The sequence below is a fragment of the Nicotiana attenuata genome, chromosome 5, assembly GCF_001879085.1.
Source record: "Nicotiana attenuata strain UT chromosome 5, NIATTr2, whole genome shotgun sequence".
Classification (NCBI taxonomy): domain Eukaryota; kingdom Viridiplantae; phylum Streptophyta; class Magnoliopsida; order Solanales; family Solanaceae; genus Nicotiana; species Nicotiana attenuata.
The window spans coordinates 32,100,555-32,123,953 of record NC_031993.1 but is presented as its reverse complement, the minus strand read 5'-3'; the positions used below and the strand labels follow the sequence as shown (position 1 = coordinate 32,123,953).

The 23,399-nt window shown below is 40.1% G+C and overlaps 1 protein-coding gene across 1 annotated transcript; it reads right to left on the bottom strand.

Moving 5' to 3' along the window:
- On the bottom strand, positions 1–1,023 carry LOC109226104. Its single transcript, XM_019390908.1, has 2 exons — positions 924–1,023; positions 1–401 (listed from the first exon to the last, which is right to left on the bottom strand). The coding sequence occupies exons 1-2, from the start codon at positions 1,021–1,023 to the stop codon at positions 1–3; spliced, it is 501 nt and encodes a 166-aa protein (XP_019246453.1).

Genomic DNA, 23,399 nt, shown 5'->3' with positions numbered 1-23,399 from the left:
TCACTTTTCACTCACACTTGCAGCTGGCTTCTCCTTTTTTTCTACATCCATCTTAAAAGTCACTTGTTCCTCACCCACTCTAAGCATGAATTTTCTCTCGTGTATATCTAATATTACCCTACCCGTTGCTAAAAATGGTCTTCCTAAGATGAGAGGGACCTCCTTGTTCTCCTCCATCATCACCACTATAAAATCTATAGGAAATATGAACTTATCTACCCGAACTAAGATATCTTCAACTATCCCCGCAGGTATTAGAGTTGTTTGGTCTACCAGCTGCAATGATATTGGTGTAGACCTTATCTCTCCGATCTCATTCTCCAGTTTCCTGTAAATAGACAGAGGCATTAAATTAATTGAGGCACCATCATCACATAAAGACTTATCAAAATTAATAGCGCCTAAAGAGCAAGGTATAATAAAACTCCCTGGATCTCCACACTTCTGTGGGAGTTTTTTTTTGCAAGATTGCACTGCAATGCTATGTGAGCTTGACCACTGAGGTCTCTTCTATCTTCCTCTTCTTTGTAAGGATCTCCTTCAAGAATTTGGCATAAGTTGGCATTTGTGAGAGCACTTCTGTGAATGGTAAGTTTACATTAACCTGTTTCAGCATATCCAGAAATCTCTCAAACTACTTGTCCAGCTTTTCTCTATATAGCTTTTAGGGAAAAGGTAAAGCAGGCATGTGCTTGCTCTCTTGATGTTCCTCCCTTCTCCAATTCTCTTCCTTCTTCTTTTTCTCGGCTCCCTTCTTGCCTTTCTTCTTCTTATCAACTTCAATTTTCAGCTGTTCCCCCTTTCTTTTTCAAGTTCCACATCTTTTTCGACTGAGGTGGGATCTTTCAACACTTTCCCACTTCTCAAGGTTATATCATTCACTATTTCTTTGGGGTTTCTCTTAGTATTAGCGGGAAGAGTACCTGGGATTCTCTCAGATAATATTGTTGCAATCTGCCCCACTTGCTTCTCCAGATTTTGAATTGCTGCCCCTTGTACTTCAAATCTTTCATTAGTTTTCATAATAAAGACATTTATGAGATCTTCTAGACCAGGCTGATTGGGCTGTTAAGGCTGAAACTGTTGCCTTTGCTGATTCACAAAACCAGGAGCTCCTTGTCCCTGAAATCTAGGGTTATTTTGTTTCCATGCATTTGTGGTACCCCAAGGTGAACTCCATGAAAAACTAGGGTGCTTCTGACCTATTGCATTAAAGTTGTAATTTCCCACAACATTCACTTCCTTAGTTGAGGCTTGACACTCATGAGTAAGGTGTCCTCTTCCACATATATCACAAGCTACATGAGGTTCACTCTGTATTGTAGCTAAGGCCAACTTCCGTATTTCTTTAGCCATAAAATCAAGTTGTACATGCACAGATGTATTAGCATCAACTTGATGAACACCAGTTAAACTTCTTCTTTCAGCACTCTCAGAGGGCCACTGATTTGCATCTTTAGACAACTCATCAAGAATTGTAACTATTTCCTTCAGAGTCTTCTTTATCAACCGGCCTCCAGCTGCATTGCTCAATGTTTTATGTGAGGCCGGTGTCAATCCATCCCAAAAGTCCTGGAGTTGCATCCAGAGTTTGATTCCACTATGTTGATACTTTCTGACTATATCCTTAAACCTCTACAAAGCTTTAAACACATTTTCAGTCTCTTTCTGGCAGAAGTTATGGATTTCTCTTCTAAACATTTTTGTCTTAGCTGATGAGAAATATTTATCAAGAAATTTCTGGTCATCTCATCCCATGTTCTAATTGATCCCGTGGGCAAGCTTCGAAGCCACTGCTTTGCATCATCTTTGAGTGTGAAGGGGAATGCCCTTAAGTATACTGCATGTTGTCACACACCATTGTATTAAAAGGTGTTCATAATCTCCTCGAAGTCCATCAGAAGTGTGTTAGGATCTTCGTTCATCTTTCCTATGAAGACACAACAGTTCTGTAGGGATTGAAGCACCCCTTTCTTCAACTCAAAATTGTTAGCTGCAATTGGAGGTGGTCTAACACTTGATAATCCTTGGTTGTAGACTGGTCTAGCATAATCGCCGAGTGATCTCCCAGCCCCAGGAGCTATATTTCTAAACTTGTCTGCAGCAAAGGGTTGATTTTGAGCAATTCTCCGACCCCTCTCTTCTTCATAGATAATCTGCGCATCTCTGATAGCTGTTTCCTTAGTATCTCGCGCAGCTTTTCATCATTGCTGGGCTACCTCTCTTGCAGCCAAATCAACATTATCATCATCGTCTCCAGCCATAGTTTCTTTGGTTGAGGATTGCCTGTCGCGCCCCCTTTTTTTCCTCCTCGCGGAGAAAGTCTGGGTTTCGACATTCATGGGGAATCAACTCGTTTCCTTTTGGGATTTGGGTATTTGAAGAGTCGCCACCTAACGAATTATGGTGCGTTAGGGAACCTAGAGCGGTTAACTCATGTAACTAGTTTGCATAACCAGAGATTAGGGTAAGGGCTCGAAATAACCTTGAGGGGAAGGTTTTAGGCACCCCTCGTGGTCCACAACGGTGGGTCCTGCCCGAACTTATATAAATTAGTCATGTAGCAAGTAAACAATTTCAAATATTTGCAAATAAAGGCATGTTTTTACATTCTACACACATGTAAGATTCAGGTAATGGGAGCAAGAGAAAGGTTTGAACAACTTGCACATATGTAAAGAAAAGTAAAATCATTTAAACAACGGGAGTTGAGAAAGAGGGGTCCTAGGTTGGTTAGCCTACAGGATCATACTCACACAATGCCCGGTAATCACTCCTCAATGAGGGGCTACACGCAGCATTAACGCGTAGTCATTATATCCTTACTACCCAGTTCCCTCCCCTTGGTTATAGACTAAAGCGTTCTAGCAACCTTGAAGGATATCCTATGCGTGCACTACCCGTCCCTTCCTTGTGGCCATGGAGGTATTTAGGACCTTTAATTTAGGTAGTTCTAGACCATCCTAAGGTACTTAGAGGAAAAAATCTAGTCGTCAACCAAAAACAATTGGGACTGCACCAAAGAGAGAACACTTAAAGGCTCACATTTACCTCCACAACAAAGCAAGCAAGTGCACGTCTTAAACATAGTTTTCGGATATTTAAGAGGAACTCTAGAACAGGATATCTAGGTGAGCAGTGAATATGCAGTATTGAGTTAGGACAAAGGTGTAAAAGAACTAGTTTGCCTTCTGATTTTTAGACCTGTTGAACATGAGCAGTTACAAATAAAAGGCATACTTTTACGATTTGCAGAATTTTAGTCGCCCTACAGGCTTGCCTAGGCGTATAATAGTGATGTCCTATGAGCATGGTACCTAATCATTTATCAGTAATGTAGTAAAATAGTAAGCAACCTTAAACGGGCAATTTGAAGCCTATAGTCATGCTCTTTAGTGATATTGATTAATGCAGCGTTGAAAACTTATTAAAGAAACGAATGGATTGGTTAATGATTCAAAATCTACAAACATGAATTAAACTGGTTTTAGATCTAATTAAAGCTGATTTAAATCCTATAGACATGATTTGTAATTAAACATAAGGTGAAACAAGCAGAATTTATTTGACCAAAGCGAAATCCCTATAGGCATGATTTCTATTAAAGCTGATTTTAAATCCTATAGGCATGATATCTAATTATATGAAATGGAGCAGGTAGAATTCATTTCAACCAAGAAATCCTATAGGCAGATTGTCTAGCACAACACATGTAAATCAAAATAAATCCTATAGGCATGTTATCTACCCAACTTTACCCATAATATACAACTACCCTCCCTTTTCACTAGTCACCCCAATGTTTGTTTACAATTAATTATTACAGACCAAGAATTGAATGAATTACATAAATATAAATATACATTAAACTACAAGGAGCCTGAAGTAGGCCCAAAGTAGTTTCCAAGCCTTCGGTAGCCTCAAGTGCTCAAAGTTCCATAGCTAATTTCATGTCTAGGTGTGTCAGAGTTCCCTAAGGACCTCAAGGATCCCGGGCAGTGCTCACACCCAGACCTTCCTCAAGTAAGAATGAATTTATTTGAAGTCTGGAAGTGCCAACCCAGATATGCCAGAGTTCAGAGAGATCTCAAGGCAGTACACATACCAGAGGGGCAGGACTTAGTAAACTAATAGTAAGTGAGAGTGCATAATGATTTGAAAGTATTTGATAAACAGTATAAAGAAAGGTCTTAGGAGTGAAAAGAGTTGCTGAAAACCAGTACCAATTTAGAGGTAAAGATAGTTTGAGGAAAGTATGAAAAACAATTTTTTGCAGTCAGAACATAAGTCACAAAACAAATAGCCTTAGAAAAATACTTTGACAAACAATTTCCACACAAGGAAAGAGGGGTTGGGGAACACATAGAATACACCTTATTGGAGCACATAAACAACAAGATGTATAGAATACTCAAGGGATTCTACAGAACTGATAGGTTAGATAGAATGCAGGTCATTGAAACAAGGATCACAGCAGAAACTTGTTTGAGGACATATAAACTGTAGTTACCCTTAGCAGGTAGAACATGCAAGAACTTGAATGAACATGCTAGGCAAGTATTAACAAGTGTAGGCATGCTAATTACACAAAAGCAAAGTTTAGGCATGCTGGATAAACAATAGTCTGCCAAACAGGCTAGTTACATATGCCAGACATGTTAAACAAGATAGTGAACAGACAAGTAAGATGGGGACATGCTAATTGTATATTTGAATAAGGCAGTATTTGGCATGCTAGGTAAGCATAAACAAAAGCAGAAATGAATTCAGGAATGATGAACTAAGACAGTAAATAAACACATAGGTTTGAACTCTGAAATTTAATCAGAAGCATACCAGTTAGGGAAAAGAAAACACAAGATGTAAGACATATGTTGCACAATTTCCAGCCTTGGCATGCAGCCGGCTAGAATAACAAAGATCACAAGTAGCATAGAGGGCAGAAAGAGTTTTTTTTAGAGTGTAAGAGTGTGGAGGAATTACTGTTCGTGTGTAGAGGTTAAAATAAAGAGAGTTTATATAGTAGCTCAAGAGTAGGGCAAATAAGGTAAAGCAATCAACAATCAGTAATTAAGGAATTTCAGAATCAATTACACGAAGATTCAGCATAGTCTTCTCCTTTAATTAAGGAGAATCAACAAACGGTAATGACATGAGCTAATTAAGGCAACAGGTTCAATTAGACCGAGTAAAGAAGTAAGAATCAGAGATATTGTTAAGGAAAAGAGTTCAAATCAAACCAAAAATAAAGAGCTTCGGAGTACAATAGTCAAGGGTTTAATTAAGGAAAGAATCATGCAAGGAGTCAGCAAGTATCGCAGACAATTTCAAATAAGGCAAGAAAGGAATAGTCAGGAAACAAATTGATAAATCAAGATTTCAAATCTACACTGATTTAAGGGTGAAGATATAGGTTTACCATGAATAGACAAAAAATGAAAATAGACTCATAGAATCAGTAAAAAGTCGAACCAAGAACCTTAATAGAGGCACATTAGGATAAAAAATCACAAGACATCGGATTAGGCTAAACAAAAATCACAGGAACCAAAGCATAGGACGAAGTCAGTACACAGTAAACCGGACAAACACAGAATCCAAACAAAATGTCGAGGAATTAGGGTTTTTAGCATAAACGAGTTGGTGTTAAGGCAAACCTTACGAAATTGGTTAAAACACATAAGAAACAGAAGATTAAACATTCAAAATTATCAAACGTTTTGGAGAAAGAAATTTTCGGGAAACCCTAGTTTAGAAAAATGGGAAACCATTCGAAAATCAGAAGGTTCTTGTGAAACTCATGTGAAATAGGTTTGATCTATCTCAGATGTGGCACAGTTCTGAGAAGTTCAAAGGACAAAAATTAGGGTTTCGAGAAGAACAACACAGAGATGAGGAAGCAAGCTTAGAAATACGTAGATCTAAGGCGGCATAGGGAGATCTTACTCAAAATCGAACTGGAACAACCTGAGATAGGCGAGCAAAGACCAAAAGGCCTAAGCGGACTAACCCTGGTCCCTTGAGGACCATAGGGATGATGATACCAGCATAGAAGAGGCCGTTAGAGTCTTGGGGGTGGTGAGAAACCACCATGGATGGCTATAGATGAGTGACGGCGAGGGTGGATTAGGGTTAGGTTTTGAGAGAATTGGAGAGAAAAGGGGTTTTAGGGCGGCTGTTTGGGCGAGAATGGCCGGGTTTGGGGGGGGGTTCGTTTGGAACTAAAAAAGGTAAGGGGTAATGGTGGCCGAACGGTCAATATTGAAAGGATTTGGGGCCGGGTTGGGTGTTGTAGATTTGGGCTGGGTAAGTTTTGGGCCCGATTTAATTGAATTAGGATTGGGGAGGGTTTGAAATTGGGCTAACTTAATAGGCTAGGTCCAAATGAAAAAGGGGCTATTTGTTAAATACATAATTAATTGCCAAAACAATTTTTTTTAAAAATGGTTAACAAATTACAAAAAAAATTATTTTCATGCATGGAAATGTTTTAAAGTAATTACTTAATATTTTAAAATATAACAGCTATTTTTCGGTAGAAATAATCTAATAATGCATGCATAGGCTATAATTGCAAAGTAATTGCAATTGCATCCTAAAATACAAATGTGGCTATTTGTGCATTAATTAAAACTTGATACAAATGCAAATGATAAAATTAAGCCACACAATTATAATAGAACTATTTTGTGATGCAATCAATGATTGTTTTTATAAATAAATGTTGGGATAAGTTAATAAAAATATTTTAAAAATGCAGAAATTGTATGAAAAATACTAATTGGTGCCAAAGCATAGTTTGAAAATATTATGGGAAAAATTGGGTATCAACAGCTGCCCCTCTTTACCCGGAAAGGATGAAAGAGTTTCCGGGTAAAGACATGATGGCCAATTTTGATCGGATGTGATGCTTTGAAAGATACAGGCCGGACTCCGGTCTTTGAGCTGCCTACATATCCCTGGTTTTACAGGAATTAGGCCATGCGTAGTTCTGTATTCATTGGCGGAATATACCAATGAAGTCATTACAAGAACGGACACGAGATTTCGGACGGGATGCAAGAGTGGTTATGGTGAATGGCCCAGGTTTGAGATGGCTGAATGAATTGGAGCGAGGTTGCTCTTGCTAGGATAGCGGTTGCTTACTGGTCACCTGCAGATAAAGAGATGCTGCAAACATGTATTTGTGCAAAAATTTAACATGATGCAGATTCCCTTTGGACCATGAAAGTTGTCTTCGGACGGTTTAAGGATGACGTCCTCAGACCATGATGTCCTGGGCCATGAATTGTTTAGTGCGGGATTCGCAGGCCATGAAATGATGTTCTCGGGCCATGAAGATGGTGCCTCCGAACCATGATGCCTTTGAACAATGATATGTAAATTTGAGTGATCCTCAGGCCATGGCATGGTATCTTCCCGATATGAGGATGATGCCTTTAGACTATGACGCCTTTGGACAGATTGGCGATATTTCAGCCCATGAGATGCAATAGTATGATGTTAACATGACAAGGCTTAGTCTTGTGAAATGAAAGGGCAGATCTTAGCCCGATCGAGAAGCAAACAGATAGTACCAGAATAGATTGATATTTATGCAAGGAGGGTCAATGCTTAGTACCCATGCGAACGTGGAGGCAAGGATTGGCCTCATGCAGATATTGAGGCAAGGATTAGACTCATGCAAATATGGAGGCAAGGATTAGCCTCATGCAAATATGGAGGCAAGGATTAGCCTCATGCAATTATGGAGGCAGGGATTAGCCTCATGCAATTATGGAGGCAAGGATTAGCCTCATGCAATTATGGAGGCAAGGATTAGCCTCATGCAGATACGGAGGCAAGGATTAGCCTCATGCAATTATGGAGGCAGGTATTTGCCTCATGCAATGCAAGATTGGGAGGCAAGGATTAGCCTCATGCAGATATGGAGGACGGGATTAGCTTCATGCAGATATGGAGGCAGGGATTAGCCTCATGCAAGATAGGGAGGCAAGGATTAGCCTCATGCAAGTATGCGGGACATGGCTTAGTCCCATGTAAAGAGCGAGTAGCAAATAAGAGTAGTATATGTCTTAGCTGGAGATATATTAGGTGTCTGATGGTCCGATTGATAGTGATCTTGTTATGTGTATGTTTTTTTGCGGATGTTACTGTTGCGTCCGATGTGCCTGCACTCAAAGAAAAATTGTAAGTTTTGTGAGGGGAGGTTGGTTCGTGCGTTTGTCTGCTGGCCTTTCTATGCTCCGTTTTGGAGGCCTCGTTTGAGTTTCCCTGGGTAACACCTGACTGTTACGAAAATAGAGTTTTCGAAAATATGCAATTATTGATAAAAAATAGCGTTATTTAGAAACGTATTGAAATATCAAGTAATTGTAGATGAACTAGTGACTGTAACACGTTTCAGAGACATTGCAGCTTTCTCATGTTAGAATTTTGAGTGTCTTCCTCAAAATTCTGCCCCGGTTTGGTAGATGATCCTTCGAGCGTTTGCAGGTAACGAGCCTTGTTGAACCTTCTTCGGAATTTTGAGAATCCTTCTCAAAATTCTGCCCCAGTTTCTGATTTTTGGGAAAAATGGAAATTTTACTATGTTATGACCGAACCCATAAGGCTGCCTACGTATCCCCTCTTAAACGGGAATCAGGTCAAGCGTAGTTCAATTACATTAGATGAGGAAATATAAATAATCTAAGCATAGTATCTCTTGACTGCGTCTGAATTGATTGGTTTTGGCCAAATTTCTCCGTCCATTTCTGCGAGTGTGAGTGCTCCTCCTGTTAACACCCTGTGAACCATATAAGGGCCTTGCTAGTTGGGAGAGAATTTCCTTTTGGCTTCATCTTGATATGGGAAGATCTTCTTCAGCACCAGCTGTCCTGGTGAAAATTGCCTTGGTTTGACCCTTTTGTTGAAAGCTTTGGACATTCTGTTCTGATAAAGTTGACCGTGACATACTGTGTTCATCCTTTTTCCATCTATAAGGGCCAATTGTTCGTAGTGACTCCTAATCCATTCTGCGTCGCTAAGTTCAGCTTCCTGTATGATTTTTAAAGAATGAATCTCTACCTCGGCTGGGATGACCGTTTCGATACCGTAAACTAGCATGTAGGGAGTTGCCCCGGTTGATGTGCGAGCTGTAGTGCGGTATCCCAACAAAGCAAAGGGTAGCTTCTCGTGCCATTGTTTGTGGTTTTCTACCATCTTCCTTAGTATCTTCTTGATGTTTTTGTTGGCGGCTTCTACGGCTCCATTCATCTGAGGTCTATAGGCTGTCGAATTCTCGCTTGATTTTGAAAGTTTCAGTAACAATAGACTCGGGAACTCCGAATCAGCAAACAATACGATATTTGCCAAAATCTACGACGACTTTCTTGGTCACAGCTTTGTAAGATGCAGCCTCTACCCATTTTATGAAGTAATCAATGGCTACCAGAATAAACCTGTGTCCGTTTGAAGCAGTGGGCTCAATCGGACCAATGGCATCCATTCCCCAGGTGGCGAATGGCCAAGGTGAGCTTGTTGCATTGAGCTCGTTTGGCGGCACTTTTATCATATCGGCATGCACTTTGCACTGGTAGCATTTGCGGACATACTGGACGCAATCTGTCTCCGTGGTCATCCAAAAGTAACCGGCCCTGAGTATTTTCTTGGCTAAGACAAAACTATTCATATGTGGGCCGCAAGTCCCAACATGTATCTCTTCGAGTAGCTTAGAAGCTTCTTTTGCGTAGACACATCTTAGCAATCCCAAATCGGGAGTTCTTCTGTACAAGTTTCCTCTACTGTGGAAGAAGTGATTGGACAATCTCCGGAGTGTGCGTTTCTGAGTGTGGTTTGCATGCTCCGGATATTCTCCTTTCACTAAATACTCCTTGATGTCATGGAACCAAGGCTTTCTATCCGTCTCTTCCTCAGCATGGGCACAATATGCCGACTGATTATGAATTCTTACTAGGATGGGATCAATGAAATTCTTGTCCGGATGCTGTATCATAGATGACAAGGTGGCCAATGCATTGGCAAACTCATTCTGAATTCTGAGTACATGCCGAAACTCTATCTTTGTGAACCTCTTTCTCAATTCCTACACATGGTGCAGATATGGAAATATCTTGGAATTCTTGGTGGCCCACTCTCCTTCTACCTAGTGCACAAGCAAATCTGAATCACCAATTACTAGTAGCTCCTGAATATTCATGTCGACTGCCCTATTGAGTCCTAGTATGCAGGCCTCATACTCTGCCATGTTGTTGGTGCAGGGAAATCTGAGTTTAGCAGATACCGGATAATGTTGACATGTTTCTGATACCAAAACCGCTCCAATGCCTACCCCATTTGAAATTTGCAGCTCCATCAAAGAACATCCTCCAATCGTCGTATGCTTTAGTAATGTCCTTTCATACGAATGACACCTCTTCATTAGAAAAATATGTTTTCAAGGGTTCATATTCTCCTCCCACCAGATTTTCAGCAAGATGGTCTTCCAATGCTTGTCCTTTGACCACCTTTTGAGTTACGTAGACGATATCGAACTCACTTAATAGTATCTGCCATTTGGCCAACTTTCCAGTCAGTATGGGTTTCTGAAATATATACTTCAAAGGATCCATCCTGGATATGAGGTATGTGGTATAGGCACAGAAGTAATGCCTCAACTTCTGGGTCGTCCAGGTCAAAGCACAACAAGTGTGTTCCAGCAGAGAGTACCGTGCTTCGTAAGGTGTGAACTTCTTACTCAAGTAGTATATGACTTGCTCCTTTCTTCTTGTCTCGTCATGTTGTCCCAGAACACATCTGAAGGCTCCATCCAATACAAATAGATAGAGTAGCAAAGGCCGTTCCAGCTCTGGCGGGACCAGAACTGGTGGTGTGGACAGGTACTCCTTGATCTTGTCAAAAGCTTTCTGACAATCCGCGGTCCAGCTTGTCTCGGCATCTTTCCTCGGCATCTTGAAGATGGGTTCATATATGACTATGGACTGTGCTGTGAAGCGATTGATATAGTTGAGACGTCCTAGGAAGCTCATCAAGTCCTTTTTGCTCCTAGGCGGCGCTAACTCCTGAATAGCCCTGACTTTAGATGGATCTAGCTCGATCCCTCGGCGACTGACAATGAATCCTAGTAACTTTCCTGCGGGAACCCCGAATGCACACTTTGCGGGGTTCAGTTTCAAGTTGTCCCTCCTCAGCCTGTCAAAGAACTTTCTTAAGTCTGCTATGTGATCTGCGGCCCTCTTGGATTTGATGATGACGTCGTCCACATACACCTCTATTTCTTTGTGTATCATATCGTGGAAGATGGTTGTCATGGCTCTCATGTAAGTAGCCCTAGCATTCTTTAGACCAAATGGCATCATCTTGTAGCAGTATACCCCCCATGGTGTAACAAAAGCTGTTTTCTCTACATCTTCTTCATCCATCCAGATCTGGTGATAACCCGCAAAGCAATCTACAAAGGATTGGAGTTCATGCTTGGCGAATTGTCGATCAGGATGTGTATATCTGGCATAGGAAAGTCATCCTTGGGACTTGCTCTGTTTAAATCTCGATAGTCAACACATACTCTAACTTTCCTATCTTTCTTCGAAACTGGCACAATGTTGGCTAACCATGTTGGATACTCAACCACCCTGAGAACTTTGGCTTTGATCTGCTTAGTAACCTTCTCCTTGATTTTCAGGCTCATATCTGGTTTGAATGTTTTGAGTTTCTGCTTCACCGGCGGACATATTGGGTCGGTAGGTAACTTGTGAGCCACTATGGACGTGCTCAAACCGGTCATGTCATCATATGACCATGCGAAAATGTCCTCATACTCCCTTAAGAAACGAATGTATTCTTCCTTCTCTGTTGGTGATAAGTGAATGCTGATGCGAGTCTCCTTGACGATCTCGGCGTCCCCCAAATTTACTGCTTCAGTTTCGTCCAGGGTTGACTTATTCTTATTCTCGAAGTTTTCAACCTCCCTAACAACATCCTCGGGAATCTCGTCTTCTTCATCCGAATCACTATCCTCATATTGCGTTGGCTCATTACATGTCACAATCACCGGTTCATCAGGAAAAGTAATAATAACACTGTAGAAAGAAAATGTAGAAAATAATAATGAATAGTAAAGAGCAATGCATTTGATTAAAACTGAAAAACATCCGGACAAGTCCGGCTCGATGAATCGAGCATTTATTTTGAAACAAGTAAATCTTTAAAACAAAGTTACTGAAATTCTTAAATGCCTAGAATGGCTATAGAAATAAAATCTGCCAAGCTATCTAGGGACTCGGCGGGCCCGGGATGGTGTGGCGGTCCAGTTCCTGAGAACAGCTCCCTTCTCCACAGTCTGAATAGTGAGGCCTTTTTCCTCCTCCTCCTCAATTATTGCACTGCAGTCCATGTCTTTGTCCTCCAAGAACAGATTCCTCAGCCCAGCTAATGCTTCTTCTTCTGCGGTTCCCCATATTGTGTCAGCTTGGTGAAAAGCTTGATCCAGATGCGGCAGTAGTGGCTCGAGAGGGTAATACGGTCCACGCCATGGAGGCGACCAATCCTTATACTCTTGCCATGTGTACTGGTATCCGAGCCTGATAGTAGTACCATGACCCTTCATCTGTATCAGTTTAGTAATACCCTGGAGATTCTTCCCGAGCCCTTTCTCGGGTTCATACCCGAACCATCCTAGTATGCTTTCTATTTTGCTACTCCACCATTTGTCTTTCTCAACGGCGTCGACACGTTCAATGTGATGATAGGTTTCCCCTCCTAGCCTTCTTCTGTTTTCGATAGCCGGGATGGTTTGGTTGGTGTAAATGGGTTACTCCTGTCCCCGTGAATGATCACCTCCTGATGGTTCCATCCAAATTTTACTACCTGATGCAAGGTTGATGCCACAACCCCAGCGGCTTGTATCCATGGTCGTCCTAACAGCAGATTGTAGGATGCAGATATGTCAAGCACCTGAAACTCGACATCGAACCACGTAGGCCCCATTTGCAGACAGAGATTAATTTCTCCGATGGTAGATCTTTGAGACCCATCAAAAGCCTTCACGTTCATGGTCCCTTCTCGTATCTCGTATAGGCCTTTGCCCATCCTCTTCAGTGTTGTCAATGGGCAAATATTAAGATTGGACCCTCCATCAATCAGGACCTTGGTAATGAAGTAGTCTTCGCATCGCACTGTGATGTGTAGTGCCCTGTTTTGATTCAAACCCTCAGACGGCAACTCATCCTCGTGGAAAGTGATTTTGTGACTTTCCAACACCTGTCCTACAATGTTAGCCATTTCTCCGCTTGTGATATTATTGGGCACATATGCTTCGCTCAACACCTTCATCAAAGCGTTTTTGTGTGCTTCTGAATTTTGCAACAATGATAGGATGGATATCTGAGCTGCGTTTTTTTTTGATAAACTAACATTTTCATTTATCAAAATTGTTCTGTACATAGTAGGATCTGCTGACCAGCTCCTTTTTCCTCTTCCTGGACTATACTTAACTCCTACATCTCATAGATGTCTCCCTATATACTAGTCAGCTTTAAATGTTCATATCCTATACATTGCTTCCTAATATATCGCTTCATCCTGACCACAGATTACACACATTGAATTTACTTGGATGCCTATTTTCTGCAATCGATCCACTGTTGGTAATCTCCTTTGAATGGCCAGCCACCTATTGAATTTGTGTCTAGGATGTATCTGAGGATGTAATATTAAACTTTTCCAGTATACCTTCTGACCTTGAGGAGTTTGCAAATTATATAGCTTCTTTATACTGAATTTACCTCTTGTGTTCTGTAAAGACTCCAATCTTTCTTGCACATTGCCTTGTAAAGTTGGTAGATTCAATATAAACTTCCTTTGCTCAATGATCTTCCTTACTACCCAAGCTGCACTCTTAGGTATAGGCATGGTGTCAATGCTCATGTTCTTTATGTAGTATGTATGGATCCATCTAATCCACAAGCAGTCTTTCTTCTTTGTGATTGCCCATAGATGCTTCACAATTGCAGCTTTGCTCCAGTTGCACAGGTTTATCACATTTAACCCTCCCATTGTTTGTGGTAAATAGACTCTGTCCCATGCTACCAAAGCTCTTCTGGAAATATCAGCCTGCCCAGTCCATAAGAAGGTTTTGCATACCGCCTCTATCATTTTGCTTATCTTCTTTGGTAGTAAAAATACCTGAGCCCAATAAGTCTGCATTCCAAAATTACAGACTTGATGAGCTGCAATCTTCCAGCATATGATAATAGTTTTGAAGTCCAGCAACTGATCTTTGCAGTAATATTTTCAACCAATGGCCAACACTAATGATTAGATAGCTTTTTGGAAGCTAATGGAACCCCTAAGTATTTAAAGGGTAAGCCGCCTTCATTGTATCCCAACTCCTGCAATATAAGATCTTTCATCCTTTCAGCTGTTCCAGAAATATAAACTGAGCTTTTATCAGGATTGATCTTTCAATCTAAGCTGCGGTTTTGTTCAGATGATCAATGACGAAATACTCCTTTGCTTGTAATTTCCTCCAAAGGTCATCTGGCCCTGTTTCAATGACAGGCTGCTCGGCAGTGGCATCCTTACTTGGTCCTCCCAGGTGTTCAGGAGTATAGATTTTTCCGGTTCTAGTCATTCCTTGTGCGACATCGCATTCCTCCATCTTTGCCTTTCCTTTTTGCCTAGCCTCGGCAACATAATACCAAGGTATTGCTTTTGAATTAAAAGGAGGTGTGGTTGATACCGTCACTGTAAAAGGTGCGACCACTTCTACTTCAAACAGAATAGGGGTGGCTGCGGGTGGAGCCATCTCTACCTCAAATGGAACTGATGTGGCTACCTCGACCTCGATTGGTGACTGAGTCTGTACTAAAATAGGAGTGAGTCTGACTGAGGGTTTAAAGTCATCACCTTCCCGGATAAGCCTAATCAACCCCACAGGATCCCACTCATCGTTCGTCTCTATCACATGTATCCCACCACCTCTATGATCAGGGAGAGGGTTGTTGCGAACATTGGGTGTGGCTTCCTTTGCCTGTATGACCTTGTTGTCAATCAGTGTCTGGATCTTATCTTTCAATGCTCGGCACTCATCAGTGGTGTGCTCCTTCATATCGGAATGGCACGCACAAGTTTTGTTAGGATTGACCCATTGGAGTTCATTTACTAATGCTACAGCGGAAACAAGAGTGACGTAACCTGCGGCTTTCAACCTTTTAAACAGCTGGTCAATGGGTTCAGCGATGGCGGTGTATTGTCTGGGTGGCTTACGGTCAAAATTGGGTCTTGGTCTTTGATAATTTTGGCGAGTCGGAGGTGAGTGGAGATGAGATGGTTGGGAGTTATATGTATGACAGATAGTGGCTGGTTGGGAATATCTAGGAGATGATGGTTGATATGTAGGTGGTGGTGCTTGGTATGTGGATGGAGGTTTTTGATATGCGGGTGGAGGTGTTCGATAGGTAAGTGGAGATTTCGGGCCTTGAGCCACCATTACTGCCCCAACGTCTTTCTTCTTTGATATGCTGCCTGATTGCAATACCTTATTTGTGGCCTGTAATGCCTCAAAATTCATTACCATCCCGCTTTTTATGCCTTCCTCAATTCTTTCCCCAAGTTTGATGATATCAGAGAATTTATGGTTTTTAATAACCATCAACCTTTTATAATACTGCAGATCTTGTGCACCGACGAAGAACTTGTTCATCTGTTCGTCCAAAGATGGCCTGACCTTGGCCGCTTCCGACCTCCAACGAGTAGCATACTCGCGGAATGTCTCGGTGGGTTTCATTTTAAGATTCTGGATGTAGAAAACATCGGGTGCGTTTTCTATGTTGAACCCGAATCGGTCCATGAATCAGATGCCATACTTACCCAATTGGACCATTTCTAGGGATCCTGGCTGATGTACCAGGACAAAGCATCACCAGTAAGACTCCTCATGAAGAGTTTCATCCGGATCTTTTGATCTTGTCCGACTCCAACAAGCTTGTCACAATAGGTCCTCAGATGAACCCTGAGATCACCTGTACCATCCAACATCCCCAGCAGAGTCGCCATGCTGTCGCGCCCCCTTTTTTTCCTCCTCGCGGAGAAAGTTCGAGTTTCGACACTCATGGGGAATCATCTCGTTTCCTTTTAGGATTTGGGTATTTGAAGAGTCGCTACTTAACTAATTATGGTGCGTTAGGGCACCTAGAGTGGTTAACTCATGTAACTAGTTTGCATCACTAGAGATTAGGGTAAGGGCTCAAAATAACCTTGAGGGGAAGGTGTTAGGCTCCCTCGCGGTCCACAACGGTGGGTCTCGGCCGAACTTATATGAATCACTTTTCGTGCCCCCTTTTTTCTCTCCCCGCGGAGAGAGGTCCGAGTTTCGACATTCACGGGGTGTAATGACTCATTTCCTTTTGGGAATTGGGTATTTGAAACCACCTAACAGATTATGGTGCATTAGGTCACCTAGAGTGATTAACTCTTGGATTGGTTTGCGTTACCAGAGATTAGGTTAGGGCTCGAAGTAACCTCGAGGGGAAGGTGTTAGGCACCCCTCTTGGTCCACAACTGTGGGTCCCGACCGAACTTATGTTCACAAATTAGTCCATTACAAATAAACAGTTGGATCAAATAAGTTGCAAGTAAAGCACATTAGATAACTCAAGTAGTAAGATAAAGATTCGGACAGGTTACAAAACAAAGGTTTAAATAAAAGGGAATTTTGGTGAAAGAGGGGTCCTAGGTTGGTTAGCCTATAGGATCACCCCACACAATGTCCGGTAAACACTCCTCGATGAGGGGCTACATGTGACATTAGCGTGTATCATCATATCCCATATCTACCCTTCCCATCCCCCTTATTGGTCATGCAAAGCGAGTGTTTGGTCAGCAATCTCTATTGGGTGCTGCTACACGTCCCTTCTTAATGGTCCTGGAGGGAGTTAGGACCTCTAAGGTTTTAAAAGGTGAAAATTCTAAGGCGACAAGCAAAACACTTAGGACTTTCAGCACATAAAAGGGGGCAATTAGAGGCTCAAAGTTTCCTCGTCAAACAAGCACATAAACAGCACGACTCAAGCACAATTAAGGGCTTTTATTGGACAATATCTTAAGGCGGGATGTCTAGGTGAATATGCAGAAGACAAGCAACTTATTTTTTATAAACTCAGGAGTAGTGACCCTAGCAGTTGCCTACTGATTTTTTAAAGCCTGTTAGGATAAAAAAACATTAAGCAATAGAAACAGTTTCAGAGTTGCAGTTCGGAAAACGCCCTAAAGGCTTGCCTATATGTGGAGCACTGATTAATACATTTATATAGTGAAACAAAGCAGGTTTTGAAACGGATTTCTGTAATACTTAGACATGATATCTAATGATAGATTGAGGCAGTTTTAAAGAAGTTGTTTCAGGAAATATGAAATACTTAATCAGACCAATCAGGAAATGACTAAGCGTGGATTAAATTGATTTATTTAGACTAGTTTAGGTTAACAGGAATAATTTTGAGTATTTCCCTATAGGCATTATATCTATTAGCTAAGATGATTTTAGGACATTCCAGATATGATTGCTGTTATGGAATTATTTGAAACCTGTAGGCATGGTTTCTAGCATGGTGAGATAAACATGACAAGATATAAAGCCCTATAAACATGATTTCTACTTGATAAGGTAATCAAATTAAAACGTACAGTCCTATGAGCATGATTTCTACTTGGTAAAGCAATTAGATTTAAACATAAAGTCCTATGAGCATGATTTCTACTTGATAAAGCAATCAGATTTAAACATAAAGTCCTATGAGCATGATTTGTACCCGTATTACCCCACAAACATGCACTACCCATCCCTTTCACTAAATACCCCATATTTGTTTACAAGTCATTATAGACCAATGAATGAATTACATAAGTAAATAAGAAAAATAAGAATCTATTCTATAGGGAGCCTTCGATTAGGCCCAGATTCCCAAAGCCTCCAATGGCCTCGAATGCCTCAATTCCATAGACAATGACATAGTCTAGGTGCATCAAAGTTCCCTAAGGATCTCAAGGATCCTGGGCAGTGCTTACACCTAGACTTGGTAACCAAAAATTGAACAAGTGTAGTGTGGAAGGGCCAGCCTCAGTATGCCAGAGTTCAGAGGGTTCTCAAGAGGATCCCAAGGCAGTACACATACTGGAGGGGGCAGAACTTATTGACTTAGGAGTAGAGTGAAAGTGATTGACACAAGTTGAAAGGTTTTAGTGAAAAACTATATTAAAACAAAAAGTCTATTTGAAAGTAATTTAGTAAAACAACAGAGACTGTTTGAAAAGAGATTGAAGAAATGAACAGAAGTCCAAATACAACACCTTAGGACAGGTTTATACCTAGCTAGTAGTCACAGAACCAAAGTAAATTCAATAGTCACAAACAGGGGTCAAGGGGTTTGGGATTCATGGAACACTTGATTGCAAACACATGCTCAGAAACAGCTGACCATGCATAGTCATAAAACTAGTCATGAAGAACAAAATCACATACAAGGGTGATAGGGATTTGGGGATTCATGGAGCATATGATGGTAAGCACACAACAAGTAAGAGATAATTGGCATAAACATGCTCAGAAACAAACAGAGGGTAATATACTGATCTTAAGGAAGGGGAGTACACAATAATGTAAACATCAACTGCAAGTTTCACAACAAAACCACAAATAGAAGCAAACTAGAAACAAGATGAACTGAAACAATAAGAGAATCATATTGTTGTGGAACTTTGAATTGAAACTAGAACATACCAGTAAGGAGGACAGTAAGCAGAGTGAAAGAACAAGAACACAATGGTTAGCCTTGGCTTGCAGCCGGCTAACTTAGAGTAGTAGCAAGTAGTACAAAAGATAGCAGAAAGTTTAGGTGTGAGAAATAGTTTTTGAACCAAGAGTTCCTGTTGTGTTAATGAAAGACTAGGGTATTTATAGTTTGAAAGCAGGTAGTAAATAAGGTAAAAATCAAAGTCCATTAGTAATTAAGGAACTCAGAATCAATCAGTTAGGAAATCAAGGTAAGTACTCCCTTTAATTGAGTAATTAACCTCAAACGGTAATAGACATATAACAAATAAAGAAGGAAATCGTATAAGGCTGAACATGCCAATTAAGGAAATATTTTCTGCATAGTACAAGTACACAATATGTAATAGAGGCCAGGTTTATAACACTTCAATCAAGGAAAGACTTGAGCAATCAATTAATAGCATAATTGACCATAGAATAAGGTTAGAAAACATTCTACAAGGTAAAAATCAATAGAAATAACATGCGAAATCAGTGAAAGATCAATCACAAAGATTCAAGGATGCAAGAATAGGAGATAACACTGATTTAGCACCATTCTATAAGAACAAACACATGGTAAGAAAAAATCAGAACCCTAAGAGGTCGAGTAGGACAAGAATCACATATAAAATTAGGGATTCATGTAGAGCATAGTCTGAATTAGTAGGCTAAGCATGATACAGGTAGGAGAAGTGAAGAATCAGAAACATCGGTGAACAAAAATAGAGCAAAATCACACAATAGTCAAGGATAACCACAATTAGAAAACCAAACAAGCAAACATAGGGCAAAAATCACAGAATCATAGGAACATATAGATTAACTGAACATATTATCAAAACGACACTCAGAAACCCAAGGTTGGGACTAAGAAATTAGGGTTTTCAATATTTGCGAGTTGAAAAAGGAGTAAAATCATAGAATCAGTTGAAATATGCAAGAGATAGAAGTTTTAAACATGGAGAATCGGTTTGACGAAGTGTAGAAGAAGTTCCGAAAAACCCTAACTTCAAAAGAAAGTAAAAACAACTTGAAATCGATGATTTTTGCAAAAGAGGTTCAAGAACAGTGTAAATCATAAAAGGAATATGCTCGAATCGTTTTAAAATAGCACAGATCTAAGAGATGCAAACAAAAATTAGGGTTTCAAAAGAAACCCAAATAGAGATGGAAGAACCTGTTTAGAAACTTCAAAGATCGTAACAAATACAGTGTGATTTTGCTCGAAATCACACCGGAGTAGCCATGCACAGCCAAAACAGCGAACCCTAGTTACAAGTCAGCGTGGCCCAGGGCCCTTGAAGGCCTCAGAGAAGGTGAGCATGGCAATAGAGGGGCCATTGGAGGCTTAGGAGTTGACGGAAGATCACCGGAGAAGACCGGAGAAAGGGGGGTCGGCGGTTGAAAGAGCTGGGCTTAGGTTAAGTGGTAGAGAGATGAGAAAATACAGAGGCGGCGGGATTTGGAAATGAGATAGGGTTAGGGGGTCGTTTGGGATAAAAAGGAAAGGAACGAATAACGGCCGTTGATCTTTAGATCAACGGTCAAGATTTGACGGGTCTTGGGTCGGGTAGGCGGGTTTAGGGCTTCAGTCGGGTAGTTTAATGTGAAATTGGGCTGGGGTTGGTCCAATTTATGCTATAATCGAAATGTAAATTTGGCTATATTTTAAATAGCCATTTTACCCATAAATAATTTAGAATAAATAATAAATAACTTTTGGAAAATAATTTTATGTACCAAAATGATTTTAAATAGATATTTATCATTTTGAAAATATAGGAACTAATTTTACGCATATAAAATGTAATTATACGTCAAACGGGCTAATATTGCAATTATATGCAATTTAGCTTAAAAATACAAATACAATTATAAAAATGCATAAAAAATATATTAAACATATCTTGGCATAAGTATAGGAATTAAATGACTAAATCACCATGATAATAATTTGGGGAATAATTATTGGGAATTTTATGAATAAAAGGGAAGGAAATAAATCAATTTAAATTCCTAAAATTATGGAAAAAATTATAAAAACCTTGTGCATGCTTATGTATATGCTATTTTGAAGGTATTTATGCATATAAAAATATATAGGGAAAAATTGGGTATCAACATCAGTCATTTAGCAAGTAACAATTTCAAATATTTGCAAATAAAGGCATGTTTTTACATTCTACACAGGTATGATTCAGGTAATGGGAGCAAGAGAAAGGTTTGAACAACTTGCACATATGTAAGAAAAGTAAAATCATTTAAACAATGGGAGTTGAGAAAGAGGGGTCATAGGTTGGTTAGCCTACAGAATCATACCCACACAATGCCCGGTAATCACTCCTCAATGAGGGCTACACGTGGCATTAGCGCGTAGTCATCATATCCTTACTACCCAATTCCCTCCCCTTGGTTATAGCCTTAAGCGTTCTAGCAATCTTGAAGGATATCCTATTCGTGCACTACCCGTCCCTTCCTTGTGGCCCTGGAGATATTCAGGACCTTTAATTTAGGTAGTTCTAGACCATCCTAAGGTACTTATAGGAGAAAAATCTAGGCGCCAACCAAAAACAATTAGGACTGCACCAAAGAGAGAACAATTAAAGGCTCACATTTACCTCCACAACAGAGCAAGCAAGTGCATGTCTTAAGCACAATTTTCGGATATTTAAGAGGAACTCAAGAACATGATATCTAGGTGAGCAGTGAATATGCAGTATTGACTTAGGACCAAGGTGTAAAAGAACTAGTTTGCCTTCTGATTTTTAGACCTGTTGAACATGAGCAGTTACAAATACAAGGCGTAGCTTCACGGTTTGCAGAATTTTAGTCGCCCTACAGGATTGCCTAGGCGTATAATAGTGATGTCCTATGAGCATGGTACCTAATCATTTATCAGTAATGTAGTAAAACAGTAAGCAACCTTAAACGGGCAATTTGAATCCTATAGGCATGCTCTAGAGTGATATTGATTAATGTGGCATTGAAAACTTATTAAAGAAACGAATAGATTGGTTAATGATTCAGAATCTACAAACATGAATTAAACTGGTTTTAGATCTAATTAAAGCCGATTTAAATCCTATAGGCATGATTTCTAATTAAACATAAGGTGAAACAAGCAGAATTTATTTGACCAAAGCGAAATCCCTATAGGCATGATTTCTACTAAAGCTGATTTTAAATCCTATAGGCATGATATCTAATTATATGAAATGGAGCAGGTAGAATTCATTTCAACCAAGAAATACTATAGGCAGATTGTCTAGCACAGCACATGTAAATCAAAATAAACCTTATAGGCATGTTATCTACCCAACTTTACCCACAATATACAACTACCCTCCCTTTTCACTAGTCACCCCAATGTTTGTTTACAATTAATTATTGCAGACCAAGAATTGAATGAATTACATAAATATAAATATACATTAAACTATAGGGAGCCTGAAGTAGGCCAAAGTAGTTTCCAAGCCTTCAGTAGCCTCAAATGCTCAAAGTTCCATAGCCAATTTCATGTCTTGGTGTGTTAGAGTTCCCTAATGACCTCAAGGATCCCGGGCAGTGCTCACACCCAGACCTTCCTCAAGTAAGAACTGATTTATGTGCAGAGTGGAAGTGTCAGACCTGATATGCCAGAGTTCGGAGAGATCTCAAGGGTCTTAAGGCAGTACACATACCAGAGGGGCAGGACTTAGTAAACTAAGAGTAAGTGAGAGTGCGTAATGATTTGAAAGAGTTTGATAAACAATATAAAGAAAGGTCTTAGGAGTGAAAAGATTTTCTGAAAACCAATAACAATTTAGAGGTAAAGATAGTTTAGGAAAGTATAAAAAACAAAATTTTCTAATCAGAACACAAGTCACAGAACAAACAGCCTTAGAAAAAATACTTTGACAAACAATTTCCACACAAGGAAAGAGGGGTTGGGGAACACATAGAATACACCTTATTGGAGCACATAAACAACAAGATGTATAGAATACTCAAGGGATTCTACAGAACTGATAGGTTAGATAGAATGCAGGTCATTGAAACAAGGATCACAACAGAAACTTGTTTGAGGACATATAAACTGTAGTTACCCTTAGCAGGTAGAACATGCAAGAACTTGAATGAACATGCTAGGCAAGTATTAACAAGTGTAGGCATGCTAATTACACAAAAGCAAAGTTTAGGCATGCTGGATAAACAATAGTCAGCCAAACAGGCTAGTTACATATGCCAGACATGTTAAACAAGATAGTGAACAGACAAGTAAGATGGGGACATGCTAATTGTATATTTGAATAAGGCAGTATTTGTCATGCTAGGTAAGCATAAACAAAAGCAGGAATGAATTCAGGAATGATGAACTAAGACAACAAAAAAACACATAGGTTTGAATTCTGAAATTTAATCAGAAGCATACCAGTTAGAGAAAGAAAACACAAGATGTAAGACGGATGTTGCACAATTTCCAGCCTTGGCTTGCGGCCGGCTAGAATAACAAAGATCACAAGTAGCATAGAGGGCAGAAAGAGTTTTTTTAGAGTGTAAGAGTGTGGAGGAACTAGTGTTCGTGTAGAGGCTAAAATAAAGAGAG

Coding starts and splice junctions, on each gene's coding strand:
- LOC109226104 (XM_019390908.1), bottom strand. CDS start 1,023: ATGAAAACTAATGAAAGATTTGAAGTACAAGGGGCAGCAATTCAAAAT. Junction 402..923: donor ATTATCTGAGAGAATCCCAG/GTACTCTTCCCG, acceptor CTTGCTCTTTAG/GCGCTATTAATTTTGATAAG.